Source organism: Colius striatus, chromosome 15, assembly GCF_028858725.1.
Source record: "Colius striatus isolate bColStr4 chromosome 15, bColStr4.1.hap1, whole genome shotgun sequence".
Taxonomy (NCBI): domain Eukaryota; kingdom Metazoa; phylum Chordata; class Aves; order Coliiformes; family Coliidae; genus Colius; species Colius striatus.
The window spans coordinates 7175913-7194055 of NC_084773.1; the positions used below are offsets into that span (position 1 = coordinate 7175913).

The window sequence follows — 18143 nt, forward strand, 5'->3', positions numbered from 1 at the left end:
ACAGCATGCAGAAGGAGGCGGGCTGTTGGCCCAAAGAAGAACACAACGATGAACAACTTGTCTTGATTTTCCAGATTAAAACATGGGGTCCCATGGTGGCATTTGGGAAATCTCACAATGAGGGTGACCAAACCCTGGAAGGACACCATGCCTCCATCCCTGTCCCAAAAACCTGCAGATACTCTCTCAGGATGCTGCTGTTTTGAGGCAGGGTGAGCTTGGTGGCATCCTGAGGAACCTTCTGGTCTTTCTATAAGGCAGCCCTGCCATTGACCCTCCTGGCAGACACAGTGAACATGAGCACACATGCATCCTCAGCCACCCTCACATGACAACCCCAAAATTGCCTCCAGCCACTGAGTCGTGCAGCACCTCCCTCTGCCACCTGTTTGGAGGCTGCAGATGAGTTGTCCCCTACTCACGAAACCCCGGACAGCAACAGCCCCACGCAGCCACTCACTCACTCTCCCAGAACAGAAGAGTGAAAGTGAGAAAACTTGTGGATTGAGACAAAGGCAGTTTAATAGGTAAAGCAAAGCAAGGAATTCCTTCCCCACTTGCCATGGACAGGCAGGTGTTCAGCCATCTGCAGGGAAGGAAGGCTCCATCCCGCATAACAGTGACCTGGGAAAACAGATACCATTGCTCCAAATGTCCCTCTCTACCTCCTCCTTCACCCAGCTTTTATGTTGTGTGATGCCCTGTAGCCTGGGATATCCCTGGGGTTAGTTGGGATCAGCTGTCCTGGCTGTGTCCCCTCCCAGCTCCTTGAGTCACCCCAGTCCACTCGCTGGTGGGGTGAGAAGCAGAAAAGCCCTTGCCACTGTGCAAGCCCTGCGCAGAAATAAGCCAACCATCCCCATGTTATCAGCACTGGCTCCAGCACAAATCCAGAACACAGCCCCATGCCAGCTATTGTTAAGGAAATGAGCTCTACCTCAGCCAAAACCAGCACAATGAGCCACCTGTATTTAGCAGCCTGCCAACAGTGTGCCCCAGGTTTCCCTGCACCACAAAGCCTCCCAGCCCAGCAGCACCTGCCACCCATTTGGGATAGAGGGCCGGGCAGAGCTGGCCATTGGCACCAGGGCACGCAAGCTGGGCAGCTCATGGCATGGCAGGGAGGTGACAGTTTGGTCAGTGGTGGCCTTCAGGTGGCCCTGAGCACGCAGGCAAGCTGTCAGAGGAGGAGAGGCTGCTGAAAGGTCTGGAGAAAAGTCTGATGAGGAGCAGCTGAGGGTGTTGGGGTTATTTAGCCTGGAGGAGGCTGAGAGGAGACATCATCACACTCTACAAGTACCTGAAAGGAGGTTGTAGCCAGGTGGGGGTCAGTCTCTTCTCTCCAGTAATGAACGACAGGACAAGAGGAAACAGCCTCAAGTTGCACCAGGGGAGGTTTAGATTGGAGACTGGGAAGAACTTCCCTGAAAGGGTTGTTAAACCAAAACAATTCTATGAAGACTCTATGTTAAACAAACAATTCTGTGAAGAGGAGCTCATGCTGGGGAGACACTTCTCAGCAGCACTGAGCAGGCACTGAAGACCCCAGGCCTGGGGAACCAGCGGGGCAGCCAGGCCCTTGCAGCCACTGAACAGCTATGCAATTTGTAGTCAGAGCAGGCAGCTATCCTGCCCCAGGATGCAGGCACTCACATCAGTCCCTGGGAGATTTTAGTGCTGTGCCTGAAGCATCTGTTTGCCTGAGCATGCAGTGAGATGGGCTGCTGGGTATCACCCCGTCACCGAAGCTCTTCCCCAAGCCAAGCCTTGTTTTTTGTTTACAGCCCCAGTGAGCTGAACTGAGCAGAGCCAGGCTGTAAGGAGGCCCTGGGGAGATAGAGGCAGCCGTAGCCACAGCAACGAGCTGGTCTCTCCCTGGGGATGCCGGCGAGCCGCCTGGCAACTCCCGGGAAGCGCCGCGGGACGGCGATGGAGGCACAGCCACAGCGCCTCCTCCTCCATCCTTCATCCTCTCCCTCGCTTGGGGGAGCTGCAGGATTCTGCTGGCGCGACCCTTCCCAATCGCCCGCGCCCCCCGATGGCAGTGCCCAGCTCCCAGATCAATAATAGATGCTCCCTGAAACAGATGCCTCCCTCAGCACACTGAGTCACCTTGTCCTCCCAGCGGAAACCCGAGCCTCTGGCCATCAATCTTTCATTCCCGGCACATAATCTTCAAGTCGATGTGACTCTGAGTGGCTCCTTCCCTTTCAGCATCCCGGGCATGGCATGCAACAGGGAAACTCGGCCAAAAATCCAGCCACAAACCTGGGCAAAACTTGTGCGAGCTCCAGGGATGCTCAGCGAGACAGTACTCGAGATGCTAATTGATCAGACATGGTTACACCTGCACTACCCACACTTTCCCTGCACAGGCAGCTCTGCCCAGCTCCTGCCGGGGCACCCAGGAAAGGGCTCAACTACAACAGGCAGAAAATCGCTGTTGCTGCAGCTCAAGCTCTTCCTTTGCAGGCTGTCCCAGGGTAAATCCGCCCCGCAGCGCCGGCTCAGCCCGTGTGCTGCAGAGGGCTTTCTGCTGACGGACACGGATGGTCAGCTCAAGCACTAAGAGCATTGCATTTCTCACCATGGAAAAATAAATATGTCCTTGCAGGGAATCTTTTCTCTGGGAAATAAAACTACAGATGTCAGAAGAAAATAGAAAGGGGGAATATCTGAGCAAGAGAGGACATGAGCAAAGCTTTTCTCTCGATGTTCTGTGGCTGTGTCCTGCAGGATTTCATGTGGCTGCTGGTCTGTACTGCAAATCCTGCCCAGACACTTTCAGACACTCACCTGACACCAGCCATTTGTTTCTCAGCACCCGATTTTCCACATGTGTGACCAGGACCTGTCTTTTTTCCACTTTGGCACCTTAGATCAGCGTTACCCAGCCCTTCCCTTGCCCTGGGGCAGGCAGCAGAGGTTGGACCCAGCCATCGATGATGCAGCCCAGAGCCACACAGTGCTGCCACCATGCACAGTCCTGCTCTGCCTGCAGAAGTTGCTGGTTGTTGCTCCTCTCCTCTGCCCAGTAAAGTCATCACTGGGAACACCGGTTTGGGAGTCAAGGGGAGGACAAGGACCCAGGGACTGACCCCGGCTGAGATCTCGCTGCATTTACAGCCTCCTGATGCATGCTTTCTGAGGCACTTCCTCCAGCCTGCCCCTTTCAGTGCTTAACTTCAAGAGGTTTGACATCCCAGGGTATTTGGCCACCCAGGCTACCACTCTGCTCATCCCAACATGCCACCCTCTGGGACACAGGTCATCACCCTGAACGGGCATCAACCTCTGATTTGGGTGCTGACTCTAGGAAAGAGCTCACAAGCAGGGACAGTTCCTCAACAGCATCCTCTTTGTTCTCTGTTCCCTGTAGACAATAATGGCCATGGACCAGCCATCCCTTCTTCACCTTCTCCTCTGCTGACAGCAGGATTTGATGCATCTCCAATTAGTGGATCATCCCTGGCATACCCCCCACAGATACAGGGTTACCCCTGGCATCCTGGCACAAAGCCATCTCAAATCTAGACAGTCATGCACCTCAGGAGCCAGTGCTACCTCCCAGCACCCTGAGAGGAGAGGGGCTGAGCAAGTGGTGGATGGGGAGCGAAGCTCCTTCTCACTGAAGAGCTAGGAAGCTGGCTGCTTTCACAGGAGTCCTTTATGGACCCAGCAGCTCCCAGTCCTCCCTCTCCACTCCTTTTTTCCTATCTGACATTATTGCTGCCTGTGCACATCACAGTTATGCTTCTCCTGAAGCAAAGGGCCATTCCTGCCAAGTGTTTCCCCAGTCCTGAGGCAAAGCAGAGGCTCAGACATGGACAGGAGCAAAGGTTCTTCCCTATCCCCACATCTTGCCACCTCCCCAGGAAAAAGCCAGCACCAAATTCTAGTATTTTGATTCAAGAAATAATATGCATTTGATTTCTTTCCCCTTTGACTTTTCCTCTCTACTCAGAGGTCACAAAAGAGCATCCAGATGCAACTGGGTGACCTCCCACCAGCATCAGAGCTCTGGTTCAGCATCACCTTCCAGGCTTGGCTTTTAAACTCTAACAGTGAATATTGCCCCCATCTAATGCCATTCAGGACAGAAGAGGGACTGCAAAAATATTTGGCAAATACTCCTAGCTGGTTAAAAAGCAGGTTTCCAGATTCAAGAAGCCCCACAATAACCCTCAATAGCTTCCAACAGCCTCCCCAGCCCAGTAGCCTCCATGGTAGCCCCGTTTCCTCACCAGCACCTTTGAGGGAGCTGCCACAGATACCTAAAAAACAATAACAGTTACCCCCCTGCCTTTGTGTGAGAGGCTCAGCTCTGATTAAACACCCTGAACCTGTGGCTCTTCACTGCCATCACTCCCCATCCCCAGGGACCACCTGCCATGATGCCTCAGTGGCAGCACAGAGGTGTGGTGCTGGGGGAGTCCCCTCTCACCACCTCACAACCATCCAGCACAGTGCCAAGCAAAATCCCTCTCCAACTTGCCCACAATGTCCGCTAAGCCAGCGAGTGAGTCTGACGGCAATTCCCCTGGAAGCTGCTGCCTTCCTGCAAACAGGGGAGAAATGGGAATGCAAAGACACAGAGCAACGCACACACACAAAAATGACAAGGCCCCAGAAACCAGGCAGAGGGGGAAAACCCCTCCTCCTCAGCAAACAACAAACCTCAGTGTCTCAGCAGAGGGGATGAAAGCAGCAGCGAGATTGCTGCGCTCTGCCGAGCAAAGGAATTAATTCGACAACTGTGCCGAGGTGAGGACTGAGGTAACCCAACCCCCTGCCCAGGATGGTTCCCATAAAGCCCAGAGGGCCCCAGTTCAGCATGGAAGGCATTAAGAGGGGTAGATTTGCTTTTAGAGAGGAAACAGCTTCTACCCGGAAGAGGGACCACAAAGCAGGGCACAGAGGAGACGACCCAGAGTGCTGTCACCCAGAGACAGCTCAGATGCTGTGAGAGCGAGACCACGGAACACAAGGTATTTTTCATAACCAGGGGAGGTTTTTACCTCACCCCCAGCTTGTGGATCTGCTGCCTGGGCAGAGACACTGCAGCTCCTCAGGGGCAGCCCAAGTTCCTTCCCCTTTCCAGCAGAGAGCTGCTGACGGGGCACGTCACGTCGCACAGGCAACGGTAACTAGCAGCAACTCAGCTCTGGGCCCAGTGGGGTTTGTGAACCAGTGGGCAACCAAGGTCAGGGAAGGTCAGAGCTCTCAGAGAGCAGCTCATCAGCTTTGCCAGGCCAGGCGTGCCCCTAGCAGCCATGGAGGTGCCAGGGAGGACGGCATCTGCGGGCACAGCCGCAACAGGCAGCAGCCTCTTGGGGCACAGGCAGCGCAACAGGCCAAGCCTGCACTGAGCCCTCTGCTCTGCAGAGCAGGCTCGGCACACCAAGAGTTCAAGTGGACACTGGGCTCCATCTTCCCAATTATTTTCTTATAATTATTATTATTTTTGTACAGCAGAGGGAACAATCAACTAGAGCCTGAACTTCAAGGTCTCAGCTTAAACCAGAAGCAGTGAATCTGAACCCAGATGTCAGCTACCAGCACTCCGCAGGCAAAGCAAGAGAAACACCTAAGCACCATCACTAGCTGCTCTCCAGGAGCAGAAGGATGCTCTCAACCATGCACTCAAGCAACAAGGATGCTCCTGCCATGAAGAAACAGCAGCCACAAATCCAGCACCCTTGAGCAAAGGTGCTGGTTCTGAGGGAGCTGCGAGGCCAACATCCCAGTGCTGGATTCGCACTTGACTGGCGTGGAGCAGGGCTCCAGGGGCAGCGGCTCTCACATCCCTGCTCGCATATTGATTCAGTTACATAAATTATGCAGCACCTCTACTCCTGATTAATATTGTTAATTGAGTCGGCAGATAGGGAGAAGGAAGAAAATACCGTGGGGACACACAGACACACACCAAACACACCCAGAAATGCAAAAGCTGTTGCCTCAGGGTGCTGGCCAGGTCTGTAGGGAGCAAGCAGAGAAAGCAGGGAGCTTCCCCCCAAATCCAGGGACAGCAGTCGGGCAGGAATGTACTGGGGCTGTCAGCAATCCGCCTGGGAGGAGGCTCGGTGCTGTGGGGCGAGCATCCCCGCAGGAGATGTGGCCGGGGCTGTGGCGAAGCAGATCTGTGCGGATGAAAGTGCTGCAGCAGCAGACGGCATCCGTACCGGCGGTGACACGGCGGCTCACGGAGCATCAACCCAGACAAAGGACGCAGGAGAGCCCCTCACCGGCAGCATCCCCCGAGCCAGCCCCCCGCCTTCGCCTCCTACGAGCACCCAAACGCTCCGAGCCCGACTCAGCGCCCCCTCCCCCGCTCCGGCTACTCGCAGGAGAACCCGCCGGCTCCTTCAGGAAGCTTCATCTTATCGCCCCCACCACCGCCGGCAGGCAGCCGGCGCGGCGGGCCCGGAGGCTGCCCGGGCGTGTCCCCGTGGGGTGGCTCCCGAGGCGGGCGCAGAGCGGCTCCCCCAGCCCCGGGAGCGCGCTGGGGGTCCGACCCCGCCGAGCCCCCCGCGGCGCCAGGGGCTGCGGGCAGCCGGGGGGAAGGGCCGGGGGGAAGGGCCGGGGGGGAGCGGCGGGGCGCGGCTCACCGTGGATGCCGGTCTGGTGAGCCATGGCTCCGCTCCGCTCGTCCGGCTCCGCTGCGCTCCGGCTGCGCCGCGTCCCGGGCAGGAAACGGCTCCCGAGGCAGCGCCGCCCGCTTCCGGGCTCCGCGGCGCCCCGCCCGCCCCGCGGAGCAGCCGCGCCACGGCGCCGCCTGGCGGCCCGGCCCGGCGCCGCGCGGGCCCCGCCATGTCCGCGCACTGGCTGCGGCGCCTGCGGCGGGGCGGCCCCGCGGAGCGGCCCGGCGGCGCGCAGGAGCCCGGCCCCGGCCCGCCGCCCAGCGCCCTCCGCTACCGCCGGCCCAAGTTCCTGCGTGGCGGCGGCGGCGGCGAGAGCCCGCGCGACGGGCGGCCCGTGCGGGGAACCGGGCCCGAGCGGCCGCTGCCCTGGGGCGCGGGCTACGCCGAGTGAGTGCGGGCCGGCAGCGGGGCCGTCCGGGAACGGGCAGCGGGGAGGGCCCGGGTGCGGGACGGACAGGTTGGAGCGTCTGCAGGGCGGCTACAGGGGTTTGGGAGGTGGGGATGCGGGTCTGAGTGACGCCCGGGGTCTGCGCGGGGTTAGGGGGCTCTCGGGGAGGTGTGTAAGGGGTGGGGGGGGTTAGGGGCCTCCTGGGAGGGTGCCCCGGGAGGTGCTCGAACCCCGCTTCTTCCCCACACTGCTCTCCTCGGCCGCAGCCCCGGCCCAGGCACTGAGCTTCAGACAAGGCTGGGAGTCAGAACCCTGTCTGCCTGGAAGGAGGGGAGCAGCTTCCCCCTCCAGACACGGCCGAGGTCCGATGTGTCGGCATGTTTGTCCTTCTGCCTCCCTGCCCGTGGCTGGTGGCAGCGTGGGACACACAGCTGCCCACCTCCCTGCCCACCCCTGAGCAGTGCCACAAGTGCCTGGTGCAGCCCCGAGAGCGGCATGAGGCCAGCTCAGGAATCTCGTCCTCTGCTGCGGTGGTGATTGCACTGTGATTTTACTGCTGGATGCGACCCTGCTGTGTGTCCTGGCTGCCGGGAGCTGGGCAGGCAGGGAGGGCTCTTCCCTGGGGTGCTGTGTTGGGCAGGGGAAGGCAGAAAGGGGGAACAGGGACGTTAGTTGAGGCAGAGTGGGTGGTTTCTTGGGGGTGGCAGCACCAGGTGTCTATCCCTTTGCTCCTGGCAAAGTGCCTTTAAAAGAAAGAGGAAGATTAAATTTGTAGAAATTGTTGGGTTTGCCATATTTAAGGGCGGAAGGAATGGATCAGGCAGAACTCCAGCAAAGAGCTGTCCACACATCCTGGCCAGACGACGCGATGACACAGTGTGGAGAGCTGTGCAAGGAGAGCAAACTCCCATCCAGGGACAAACATTAGCAAGGCTAGAATGGAAAACAGTTTGCAGTTCACTGTGGTGCCAAGAAAGGAGCCCAGCGTGGTGTGCTGACAAGGGCTGTCTGAGGCCAGCGTGCCCCAAAACCACTCACTCATCCCTGTGTCCATAGCTAGGTTTCTCCCAGCTGCAGGTTAAGGACGTGTTTGGGTCCTCAGCAGAGATCTGAGTTTGAAAAGGGACCAGGAAGTGTGGGGCCGGAAGGAGGGGCAGAGGCACAGGGGTGGGCAAGGGGCAGCGCAGCCCCACGCCTCAGCTGGAGCTTTGCACCCCCAGGGTTATCAACGCTGAGAAGTCCGAGTTCAACGAGGACCAGGCAGCCTGCTGCCAGCTCTCCATCCGGAGGAGAGAGCTGGGCCTGGAAGATGAGGAGTGGCTCATCCTGTGCTCCACACAGGTATAGTTCCCAGGCAGGCTGTGCTCACCCTGCTGCCAGCCCTGCTCCATGCCCAGGGGCAGGAAACACAGTGTTTCCCCATCAGTCCTACGTGCCCACATGATGAAACCATCCCCTGGCTGTGTTTAGGGGGGCCCATGTCCCCGATGTCTGGTCAGCAAGCAGACAGCTCTGGCTGTACATCTCCTTCAGGCTTCCATGACCCATGACGTATGGCATTTGAGGTCATCCAAGCCCTTTCCTTTGTGCTCTCACCTTTCTTTTACTGTCTTCATTCTGCTTTCAGGAGGCAGTGTTTGTCATCACTCAGGGATGGCAGCATGAACCAGACACACGGGATGCTCTCACTTGGGAGCAGCTCTGCCGCACCTCTTGTGAAGTGGCCCCATCTCTCTCCCCTAAAACACAGGAACAGTGGGTGAGGGAGGGTTGGCTGTGAATCCAGGCACTCAGAGCAGCACACAGACTTCACACGAGTCTGAGCTGTGCAGGAGATTAACTGGTGGCAGGGAAAGGTAGGAGGGGTGGAAAAGTCAGGCAAAACATGTCCAGTGATGTCCTGACTGCAAGCCTACCGTCTGTATGACGTCTTCTCTCTGCTGTCTTGTCCCTCTTCCTCACTGCAGTTTCTAACTGGTTATTACTGGGCACTGTTTGATGGCCATGGTGGCCCAGAAGCTGCCATCATTGCCTCCAACTACTTGCACTACTGCATCAAGCAGAAGCTGGAGGAGGTTGTGGGAGGCATCACAGAGGCCCATCCCCCGATGCATCTCAGCGGCCGCTGCGTTTGCGACAGCGACCCCCAGTTTGTAGAGGAGAAGCAGATCCAGGCAGAGGACCTGGTGGTGGGAGCCCTGGAGAATGCCTTCCAGGAATGTGTGAGTACCCCATACCAGTCCTGCTGCCCCAGCAGTCAGTCTGTGCCAGGACAGCAAGGTGGGCAGCCACACAGCTCAGCGAGCAGGCAGGGACATGTCAGCATGCTGAGATCACATGAGTTCAGCTCCCCCAGGTCTGCCTCATGCATGGCAGCAGTGCTGACACAGAGCAAAGCTGCAGCATCTCTGCTAAACTGCACCCAGGAGATACATTTCTTTAGGGACAGTGGCTACTGTCACACTCGTAGTGTGTGCGAGTGTGAGGTCTTTCTGCCACACTCCTTAAGCAGTCTTTGGACCAGTAGCAACAGCTTCATTGCCTGTACCAAAGCAGTGTTGCCTTTTGCCTTGCTGGTTTCCCATGGCCCATCTGCAGACAGTTTTAGTTGTGGATCTCTCCTGGGAGGCATGAGGCAGCTGCAGGAGGCAGCAGCCCAGCTCACATCCCTTTCCAAACAGGATGAAGTCATGGGCCAGGAGATGGAAGCTACGAACCAGACAGGAGGCTGCACTGCCCTGGCTGCTGTTTATTTCGAGGGAAAGATGTATGTGGCTAATGCAGGGGACAGCAGGTGAGCCCTAATACATGAAGGAAGCTGCTGGGGGGCTGAGAGCTGGGAGACAAACAAGGGTTCCAGCATCTTAGTTAACCCCGTGGAAGGTGAATGTGCAGCCCAGCCCTTTCCCTCCCACCTGCCACAGGACATCTTGGAAGGATGGTGGCTCTCATCCCTCCTGGAAAGGTTTGGGGATTTCAGGGGACTAACAGGGCAGCACTGGGGTGGTAGAGCAGCAATAAACTCAGCCTGGCAGAGGTTTAAAAGGGGAAGGTGATTTCAAGGCATCCTGAAGAGCTTCCTCAGCTTTGCTCAGCCCACCAGTCCTGTGGCAGTGGGTTCTACTGTTGTCAACCCAGGCGAGCTCAGTTCTGTGCTGCAACAGCGCAATTGCAGTGGTGTTACTGAAAATGCACCAGTTTCTGGGTGCAGAGCCATGCTCTGGCATTGGTCTGGCATTGGTCCCACACCTGACTGACCTTGGGGCTAGCTTCACTAAGAGGAGGGCTGCAGTGACAGACACAGCTCAGCTCTTTGCCTCTTCCCCCTCATAGGGCAATTCTTGTTCTGAAGGATGAGGTCGTGCCCATGAGCTGTGAGTTCACCCCTGAGACCGAGAGGCAGCGACTCCAGCACTTGGTGAGCAACTCCTGCTATGCATCAGTGCAGCTGTGAGCATCCCACTGGGTCACAAGAGGCTTGTGGCAAGAGGCCACCAGCTTTCCTCGAAGGCCACTCTGTGGCCAGGATGTCATCTGGCACTAGGCAAGGAAAGCTGGGGGCAAGACTCAACCAACAGCCTTTAGTATGGGAGGTGCTCATGTCCTCCTTGGGGTGTGCTTTCCCAATCCTGTTCTCCATTCTGCTGCTGGGAGTGCCAGGCCTGGGGCACAAGCAGTTTTGATGAAGCAGAACCTGTCTGTCCTCACTCCTTCATTCCCTCCTCTAGGCTTTTCTTTTCCCCAAGCTCCTGGATGGCGAGTTCACACGCTTTGAGTTTCCACGGAGGTTGAAGGGGGATGACGTGGGCCAGAAAGTCCTGTACCGGGATTACTTCATGGAAGGCTGGTGAGTCCTGGCTGCCCCAGGGTCAGGCTGAAGCACAGGGCAGCTTTACTTGCCCACAGCCAGGGGGAGGCAAAGGCAGAAGGGCCGTGTCCCACTGGTGAGGGCAGGGAGCCTGGCAGTGCAAAGCTGTGCCAGGTGAAGTGAAGGATGCTCTGAGCAGCTTCCCCCACGCAAGTGAAGGACTGGAGCTGTTAGGGAATGGTTGAGGTGGTCCTTCTGGGATCCTGTGAGGTGAGGCTGGTGCAGGTACAAACTGGGGAGGAAGAGGAGAGGGAAAAAAAAAATCACCTGTGTATTCAGCAAGGGGTCATCTTCACTGCATCTGCTTCAGCAAGTCACCTTCCTCCTTCCTCAGTCAGCTGCCTGTGCAGGGGGCACCACAAGAGCTGAATCAGGGTTGAAATGCTCTGGCTGGGTGGTACCTTCAAGTCAGACAAATCCCAAGTCAATGGTGAATTCTCTGTTCTAGGGGATACAAGACAGTGGAGAAAGCCGACCTCAAGTATCCTCTTGTCCATGGTCAAGGCAAGCAGGTAGCTTAATGCTTTACATGCTGGGAAGGCAGAGGCAAGTCTGCTGGGGGTGCTCACTGTCCCTGTCACTCACAGTCATACTCAAGGGCACTATGTCAGGAGGGCAGAGCAGTCAGTGCTCTGGGGCTCTGCAGCACAGCATAGCCCCAACACAGCAGAGCCTGCCCTGAGCCAGCAGCCCTGAGCCAGCCAGCCCTTTCCCCAGCTCCCCCTGCACACAAGAACTCAGTTCAGATTACAACTTGATTAGATCCCACTTTGGTCTGTCCTTCAGTTCTAACTAGTGCCTTTCTCACAAACCTTCACCTTCAAGTTGAGGCTGAGAAAAGGAGCCCAGAGAGGAGGATGCAGGGAGAAGTAATGAGTGCATACATCCAGGTTCTGCCTGCTGGGGTGGAGCTGAAAGCCCCACCACCTCCCTCAGCCCTACAACCCACATGCCAACCCCCACTTTGCAAGGAGTCAAGTGCAGAACTTCCCTTGCTAGGAGAAAGGACCCCTTTTCCTCAACCAACCCAGTTTTCTTCCTTGACACCTCAAATCAAGGGTGATGCCACCATGGGCTTCCTGAGGTCTGCAGCATTACCCAGAGTGCATGTACTAACTCGAGAGCACACTCGTCCATATGCAGGCAGTCTCCACATCAGGCCATTGCTTCTGATCACTCCTCCACCTCTGAAGTCTCCAGGGGCTGCACTTGGAGAGGGGTCCTAAAGGCAACACATGGATCAGTCAGGACAAGGCACACATCAGCCTTTAGAGGTGCCACGTTCTCATGTTTCAATACTGTTTTGCTTTGTTTGGGGCCAGGCTCGTTTGCTGGGGACTCTGGCTGTCTCTCGAGGTCTGGGGGACCATCAGCTTAAAGTCATTGACACCAATATTGAAGTCAAACCTTTCCTCTCCTGCATTCCCAAGGTCAGTTGTAGCACCCACTCTCTGTAGCACCCTCTATTTACAGACCTGGCGGGGCTCGGCCGTGTCCTTTTTCTGTCCCCTGTTTCTCTGCACCCTGCCCAGAGAATCACCAAGACAGAGGAATCTAGCAGCATGGCAGCAAGGACACATAAAAGATTCAAAGCACCCTGGCCCTACTTTGTTTTCTTAGGGGAAGAGTCATTTTGCTGACTCTTCCAGTACATTGCAGGAACTGTCAATGATTTACTGCTGTGCTTTCCAGGTGAATGTATTTGACTTGGCTCTGCATGACATTAAGGAAGACGATGTCCTCATCATGGCAACTGATGGTCTTTGGGATGTTCTGTGCAACAAAGAGGTGGCCCATATGGTCAGGAGCTTCCTTGCAGAAAACAGGACAGATCCTGACAGGTAATATCAGCTTTGCCATTGTTTTCTTTGCCAAATTCTGCTTTTAGGTCAGCTCCAGCATGACCAAGCACTCTTTTCTGTGACTCTGCCCAGTAATTTTTCCCCACCCTAGATAAACAATTACAATGCTGGTGTCTTAAAAAAACCCTACTATTTTGACAAAATCAAATCATAGAATCATTTTGGTTGGAAAAGACCTTTAAGATCATCAAGTCCAACCCCTCCCCTCACAATGCCAAGTCCATCACTAACCCATGGTCCTCAGCAATGTCTTTTAAATACCTCCAGGGATGGAGACTCCCTCACCTCCCTGGGCAGCCTGGGACAGTGTCTGACAGCCCTCAGGGAAAAAGTTCTTCCTAATCTCCAATCTGAACCTCCCCTGGTATCATTTATTGCTGAAGAGAAGAGAGTAGTGCTGAGCATTGAGGAAGTAAGGGAAGAAGTGCCACGTTAACCCAGACCTTGCGGTTTTTTTCCACCCACAGATTTTCAGAACTGGCCAAGTGCTTGGTGTGCAGAGCAAGGGGGAAGAAGAGAGGGCACCAGTGGCTGCTGGATGAGAGCCACGAGGCGTCCTACGATGACATCTCTGTCTTTGTCATCCCACTGTTCAAGAGGGATGAGACTGACTGTTGGTATGACACACGGGATCTCTGCTATTCAGCATCCACCTGAGACAGAGGAGTTTCTGCTGCACACCTACACTCTCCTCCAGCAAAACCATCTGCAGAGGAACCTGGAAATGCACAGCCAGCACCTATGCACATCAACAGGAACATTAGCTCCTTAAGAACGTGCAGGAGAGGAATAGCAGGCAACAAATCATTCCTCTGACTCCTTTCTCATTGTCAGGCCAAGGAGAAATTACATGAAAGCGTCAGCTGCACAGGCTGAAGGGAACCAAGGTCTTTGCAGTACAGCAAGGCTCCATCCAGTCCACGTTTCTAGCAACCCCTCTCCCTTTTTAATATTGAAGAATGAGGATCAGCTGAGATGCAGCCAGTCTCAGCAGCTGGCTTTTCATCAGACTTGAACTAAGATGTGTAAAACTGGATGCACAAGCTAAAGCATCCCCCATATCTGTACAGACTGCCTGGGAGCTGCTGCTGAGAGCTGTAGGTACAGCCACGGTGCAAATGGGAGCAGCAGCCCAGACCTCCTCAAAAAGCTGCCATTTGTAGGCAGCACCACCTCCAAGCAGACGATGTTAGCAGATGAAGCTGCACGTTGGTGTACAGACCGTGCCTTACTTTTTTATACAATGCAATGTTGATTTCTAACAAATCTTAAGTCCATGACACTTGCCAACACTTTTCATTCAGGTAATTTCTGGCAGCAAAGTTAGTTTTGTAGCAGTGACACCAATGAGAACCAAAGTTTAAGTGCATCAGCTGATTTAGTATGAGGGCTCCAAGCAAAATAAAACTGGTTTGTTCAAATTTGTCTGCAGTGCTGACTCTCAACCACTCACACTCCTACAACAGGAGCAGCAGCACAGGAGACATGCCAAAGAGTTGTGCCTTAAAGTCTAAAAGATCTGCTTCTTAACCTCTTCATTAGCCAGGCAAATTCAGGTCTGGACAAGCTTCCCACATCCCCAAGTCCTCACTTGGTTTTCATTGTTCATTACCCAGTTGTCCATTTCAGTGGGGAGTCCTGCAAACTCCTGTGTATGTTTTAAGTTCCACATGGATGAAAGCCCCAATAAAAATACATGTGAGGGTTTTTTCCCCACACATCTTACTGCATTTTTATTCCTGTCAGAGGTTTTACCCAGACTTGAGATGGAGACAAATAGCCTTAGGAAATCATAAGGCTTTGGCTTTGCCCAAATCCAGTTTGTCCCTAGTATTCCCTTCCTTATACTATTCCAAGGTGAGGTGTTGACATGATTTCCTGCAATGGGAGGCCTGGGCCCAGGAATGAGGCAGCCTTCTCAGCTACCTGCTCACAGTGTAAGGCAGACAGAAAAGAACCCATTTCTCTCCATGCTCCACATATCCCCCATCCTCTCAAGTTTAACCCAAGAGCAATACACATGGGGTCATACCTATGTTACCTCTGCTGGTTGTCAACCCCCTCCAGCAGCTGTAATGTTATATATTAAGGATCCAAGTTTCCCCTTACTCCAACAAGCTCTTTCCCCACCTTCCTGCTGAGGAAGAGGTCAGCTCTTCCATGCAGACCCCAGCCTGCTATGAACACCCTCTATCTCAGGCACCACACCCTGACAAGCAGCTGTACCAAGACTGTTTCCCTCTCCTGATACATTACTAGGCAAGGAAAAAAAACTCTTAAAATGAACAATTTATATAGGGAGAGCTTCAGAGGATCCCAGCTTCCACTACAGAGCTTCTGACTATTCAAAATGAAGGGGCTTTAAAAAAAAATAGATGCTTTTTCCATTCCCCCTCTAAGAGACCAGCAAGTTGTAGCAGACCAGACAAATGCAGCATTTACAGCACTCGGGATCTCTCTACAAAATATTTATTGTTAACAGCCACAACATTGAATTCTCCACATATGTAGTATTTTGTAACAAAGCATAACTTGACTTTATGTATTTACACTCACCTGACAGATACCACCTCAGAGTCCAACTCCCCATCCCAGCTCAGAGATCAGTTTCTGAAAGGCTTAGTCCCTGACCCAAAAGCAAGTTGAAGTCTCTTAAAGTGCAAATCTAGTCAAGAGGCATTGGAAAAGATACACCACTGCTTCCAAATTTGTTTAGTTGCTCCCATGTCCCCCAGAGCAAGGACTGGGACATGAACTAAGGAGCTGGGAGCCTCAATTAAAAACAAAACTCTCAAAGACTAACTTGGAGAAGAGAATCACACCTGGAATCTCCAACAGCACCAGCAGATGTGCTGAGCCACCACTACTACGTATTTAGAGTGAGGCTGTTGAGTCTCACTTCCTCCTTATTTACAAAAGAAGGACTTTATTTCACCCCCAAAGAACACTGAAACAGACATTCACCTTTTGAAACGTCAGACAGAGGGGAAATGCTGCTGCCTGCCTGGATTTATGGAAGGTTGGATGCTCTGTTAGACCCGGAGTGCTGTTTTTAAGGAGGTCCATTTCTGATCAGCTGGCTGCCCTGCTGCGCAATTCCAGTCCTGCTGCTTTTAGAGAAGCACACAGAAGGTGGAAGCTAAAAGCTTGACCTTTCCTGTCTGGCCTTCTAGAAACACAAGATATAAGTTACTTGATGACAGATACTTGGTCCTTTTCTCTTTTTTAAAAGCAGACTGAAAACACTCAGTAGTACCTCAACCAAGAAAGGCATCTCTACCTGTTGGGTGGCAATGGACTCTGGGAAGGCATTAGGCATTCATTCTGAACTGAGCATTACTGCTAGCTGTAAAGTTATCTTCACTCCAGAAAGCCACCAGTGTTCTTAGTGTACGTGTCCTTCAGGTCTGTTTCTTAAACATTTCATGCTGCAACAACGTTTTACAACACTGCAAGGGGAAGAGAGATGGACAACAGTCTGTAGGCAAGTGCTCAAATCACATCAGCAAAGAGCATTTTTAGAATAAGACTTCCAAATGCTTCCCTATGAAAGTACCAAGAGTGGCTGTAGGCTCTCTCTTCCTTAGCTGACAGACTTGGTAAAACCCTGAAAGACAACTTGCTGCTTAACGCTCAAGGCTAGCTGCCAAATCACCCTACAAACCCCCAATACCCGTTTGTGACAAACCACTGCACAGTGCAGTTGCTTACAGAAACACCAATAATGGTAAATAGCACCAAGCAGCCTGAAATGCAACAAGACTGACCTGAGGGAGTGGCTGTACAAAGCCAGTCAGCTGTGAGAGCAGGATAACAATCTTCCCTCACCCTGGGCATTGGTCTGTGATAGTGGGGCAGCACAGGAAGGGGGATGGTGGTGTAACAGTATCGACCTCTCATCTGCATCTCCATCCTGGAGGATGGCAAGCTCACATCACAGACCTACGCCCTTAGAAATGGCTCTAAACTTGGCATTAGCAGCAGCAGAGGGAAACCACAAAGCCTAAGAAGCTTCAACCACAACATTGACCCAAATATCCAGTTTATCAGGCTGCCACAACCAAATGCTGCAGCTCCTACTTTAAAGCAGCAGTGGAGAGGTGGTCATTCCCCATCCCCAGCTCTCAGCATGGCACATTTCCACTGACAAGGGCTCTGAGAGGGAAAAAAAGGGAATGAAAAGTAAACCAGAAGCTGTTTCACAAACCAACTGACTCCTCCAAAGAAACACACTCTGAATTCTATAGAGGGCCCCAACAGCTGAGACCACCTTTGCTGTAGCAGGGGAGCATTCAGAAAGTTGACCTAAGGTAAGATGCTCCAGCTCAGTTCTCCAGTAGGGACTGGCATTGAGAGCAAAGAGAATGAACCCATTGCTGTTCCTGGCACCTTACCAACATTTACATTTCAGAGAGGTGAAGCATGTGTGACTGGGGGAGGGAAAGAATGGACTTTCCAAGCTGTGACCCAGCACATAAGTGTGTTTGGAAAGGCAAGAATGTAACAACCACCACATCTACACTGAGCCCATCCCAGCCTCCTAGTGCAATGCTTAGGGAAAAAGCAGCCCAGCCTGCCAACCCTTCTGTGCCATCTACCCACAAGCCTCTCTGATGCAGGAGAGCATGTCCCTCCCACGTCTTCGAAAGGGCCTTTGTTGGAGCAGGGCCATGGCAAAGCAGTCAGCACAGTCACACGTAACAATTTAAAACTTCCTTTCCAAAGCCATCAGCTGCCCAAGGAAGCATCATTCTTTGGGGGCCATGGCTGAGAGCCTGCAGGACAGAACACAGGATGAGCTAACTGCATGTCCAGCTTAGCCACAAAGGGATACAGCTCTAAGCTTGGCGTGAGGAGAATTTAATGGAGCTTATTTACAAACCAGGAGGGGAGAGCTGCATGGGTGAAGGTAAACAGCCTACACACCCCACAATACTGGCCCACACCATTTTCTTTAATATCTAAAAGTAAAAAAATATGGCCCATTCCCACTGCCCTCCCCCCACTCCAATATTTACAAGTAAGATCAGCCAAGATGATACATGAAGAAGAAACACAGGCAGACTGTCCTTTCAGTCTCGGTATGAGTTCTCCATCTTCCTGCTGACAGACTCCTTTATTGCTTGGGACACTGACCAGCCCTCATCAGTGCTGAGCCCTCTGGGACGCTGCCACAGCAATCAGCAGGGAGGCTTCGGCAAGCTCAGGCAGTGGACAAAACCTGCACGGTTTGTCCACACTGAATTGCCCAAGAAGAGGATGACGGGATGGACGGTGTGTATTTACAGTCACACACTCTTCTGTTCCACTGCAAAAAGAATCCAGACCTGCTGTTTCAGTTGAAAATCGTCAGTGTTCACATTTGGCACAGAAGTAGTTTT

General features: G+C 53.7%; 2 protein-coding genes across 6 annotated transcripts in view; one reads left to right on the top strand and one right to left on the bottom strand.

The window, feature by feature from the left end:
* Positions 1-17496, bottom strand: part of TWF2 (twinfilin actin binding protein 2) — a 35597-nt gene extending 18101 nt beyond the window's left edge. Inside the window, exons 1-4 of one of the 5 annotated variants that reach the window (XM_062008319.1) lie at positions 15727-17496; positions 12018-12122; positions 11168-11344; positions 8629-8771 (exon numbers count right to left, since the gene is read on the bottom strand). In XM_062008319.1, the coding sequence (XP_061864303.1) occupies positions 8629-8648 (20 nt within the window). In that variant the 5' untranslated portion in view covers positions 8649-8771; positions 11168-11344; positions 12018-12122; positions 15727-17496. Of the gene's footprint in view, positions 1-1300; positions 1421-6611; positions 6702-8628; positions 8772-8948; positions 9242-11167; positions 11345-12017; positions 12123-15726 lie in introns of those variants that run through there. The other 4 variants (XM_062008318.1, XM_062008321.1, XM_062008320.1 and 1 more) reach the window with 4 other exon arrangements.
* PPM1M (protein phosphatase, Mg2+/Mn2+ dependent 1M) lies at positions 6814-14183 on the top strand. The gene is made up of 10 exons (XM_062008317.1): positions 6814-7031; positions 8253-8373; positions 9000-9254; positions 9714-9826; positions 10366-10450; positions 10761-10879; positions 11349-11412; positions 12223-12330; positions 12593-12741; positions 13230-14183. Exons 1-10 carry the CDS (start codon positions 6814-6816, stop codon positions 13417-13419), a joined length of 1422 nt encoding a protein of 473 aa, XP_061864301.1. The 3' UTR covers positions 13420-14183.
* Positions 17497-18143: the final 647 nt, after the last annotated feature.

What these genes read in the sequence shown, in the direction of transcription:
- PPM1M (XM_062008317.1), top strand. Translation starts at nt 6,814, where the DNA reads ATGTCCGCGCACTGGCTGCGGCGCCTGCGGCGGGGCGGCCCCGCGGAG. An exon ending in TCATCCTGTGCTCCACACAG is followed by an intron (nt 8,374 to 8,999) that starts GTATAGTTCCCA and finishes TCCTCACTGCAG; the next exon opens with TTTCTAACTGGTTATTACTG. An exon ending in AGAATGCCTTCCAGGAATGT is followed by an intron (nt 9,255 to 9,713) that starts GTGAGTACCCCA and finishes CTTTCCAAACAG; the next exon opens with GATGAAGTCATGGGCCAGGA.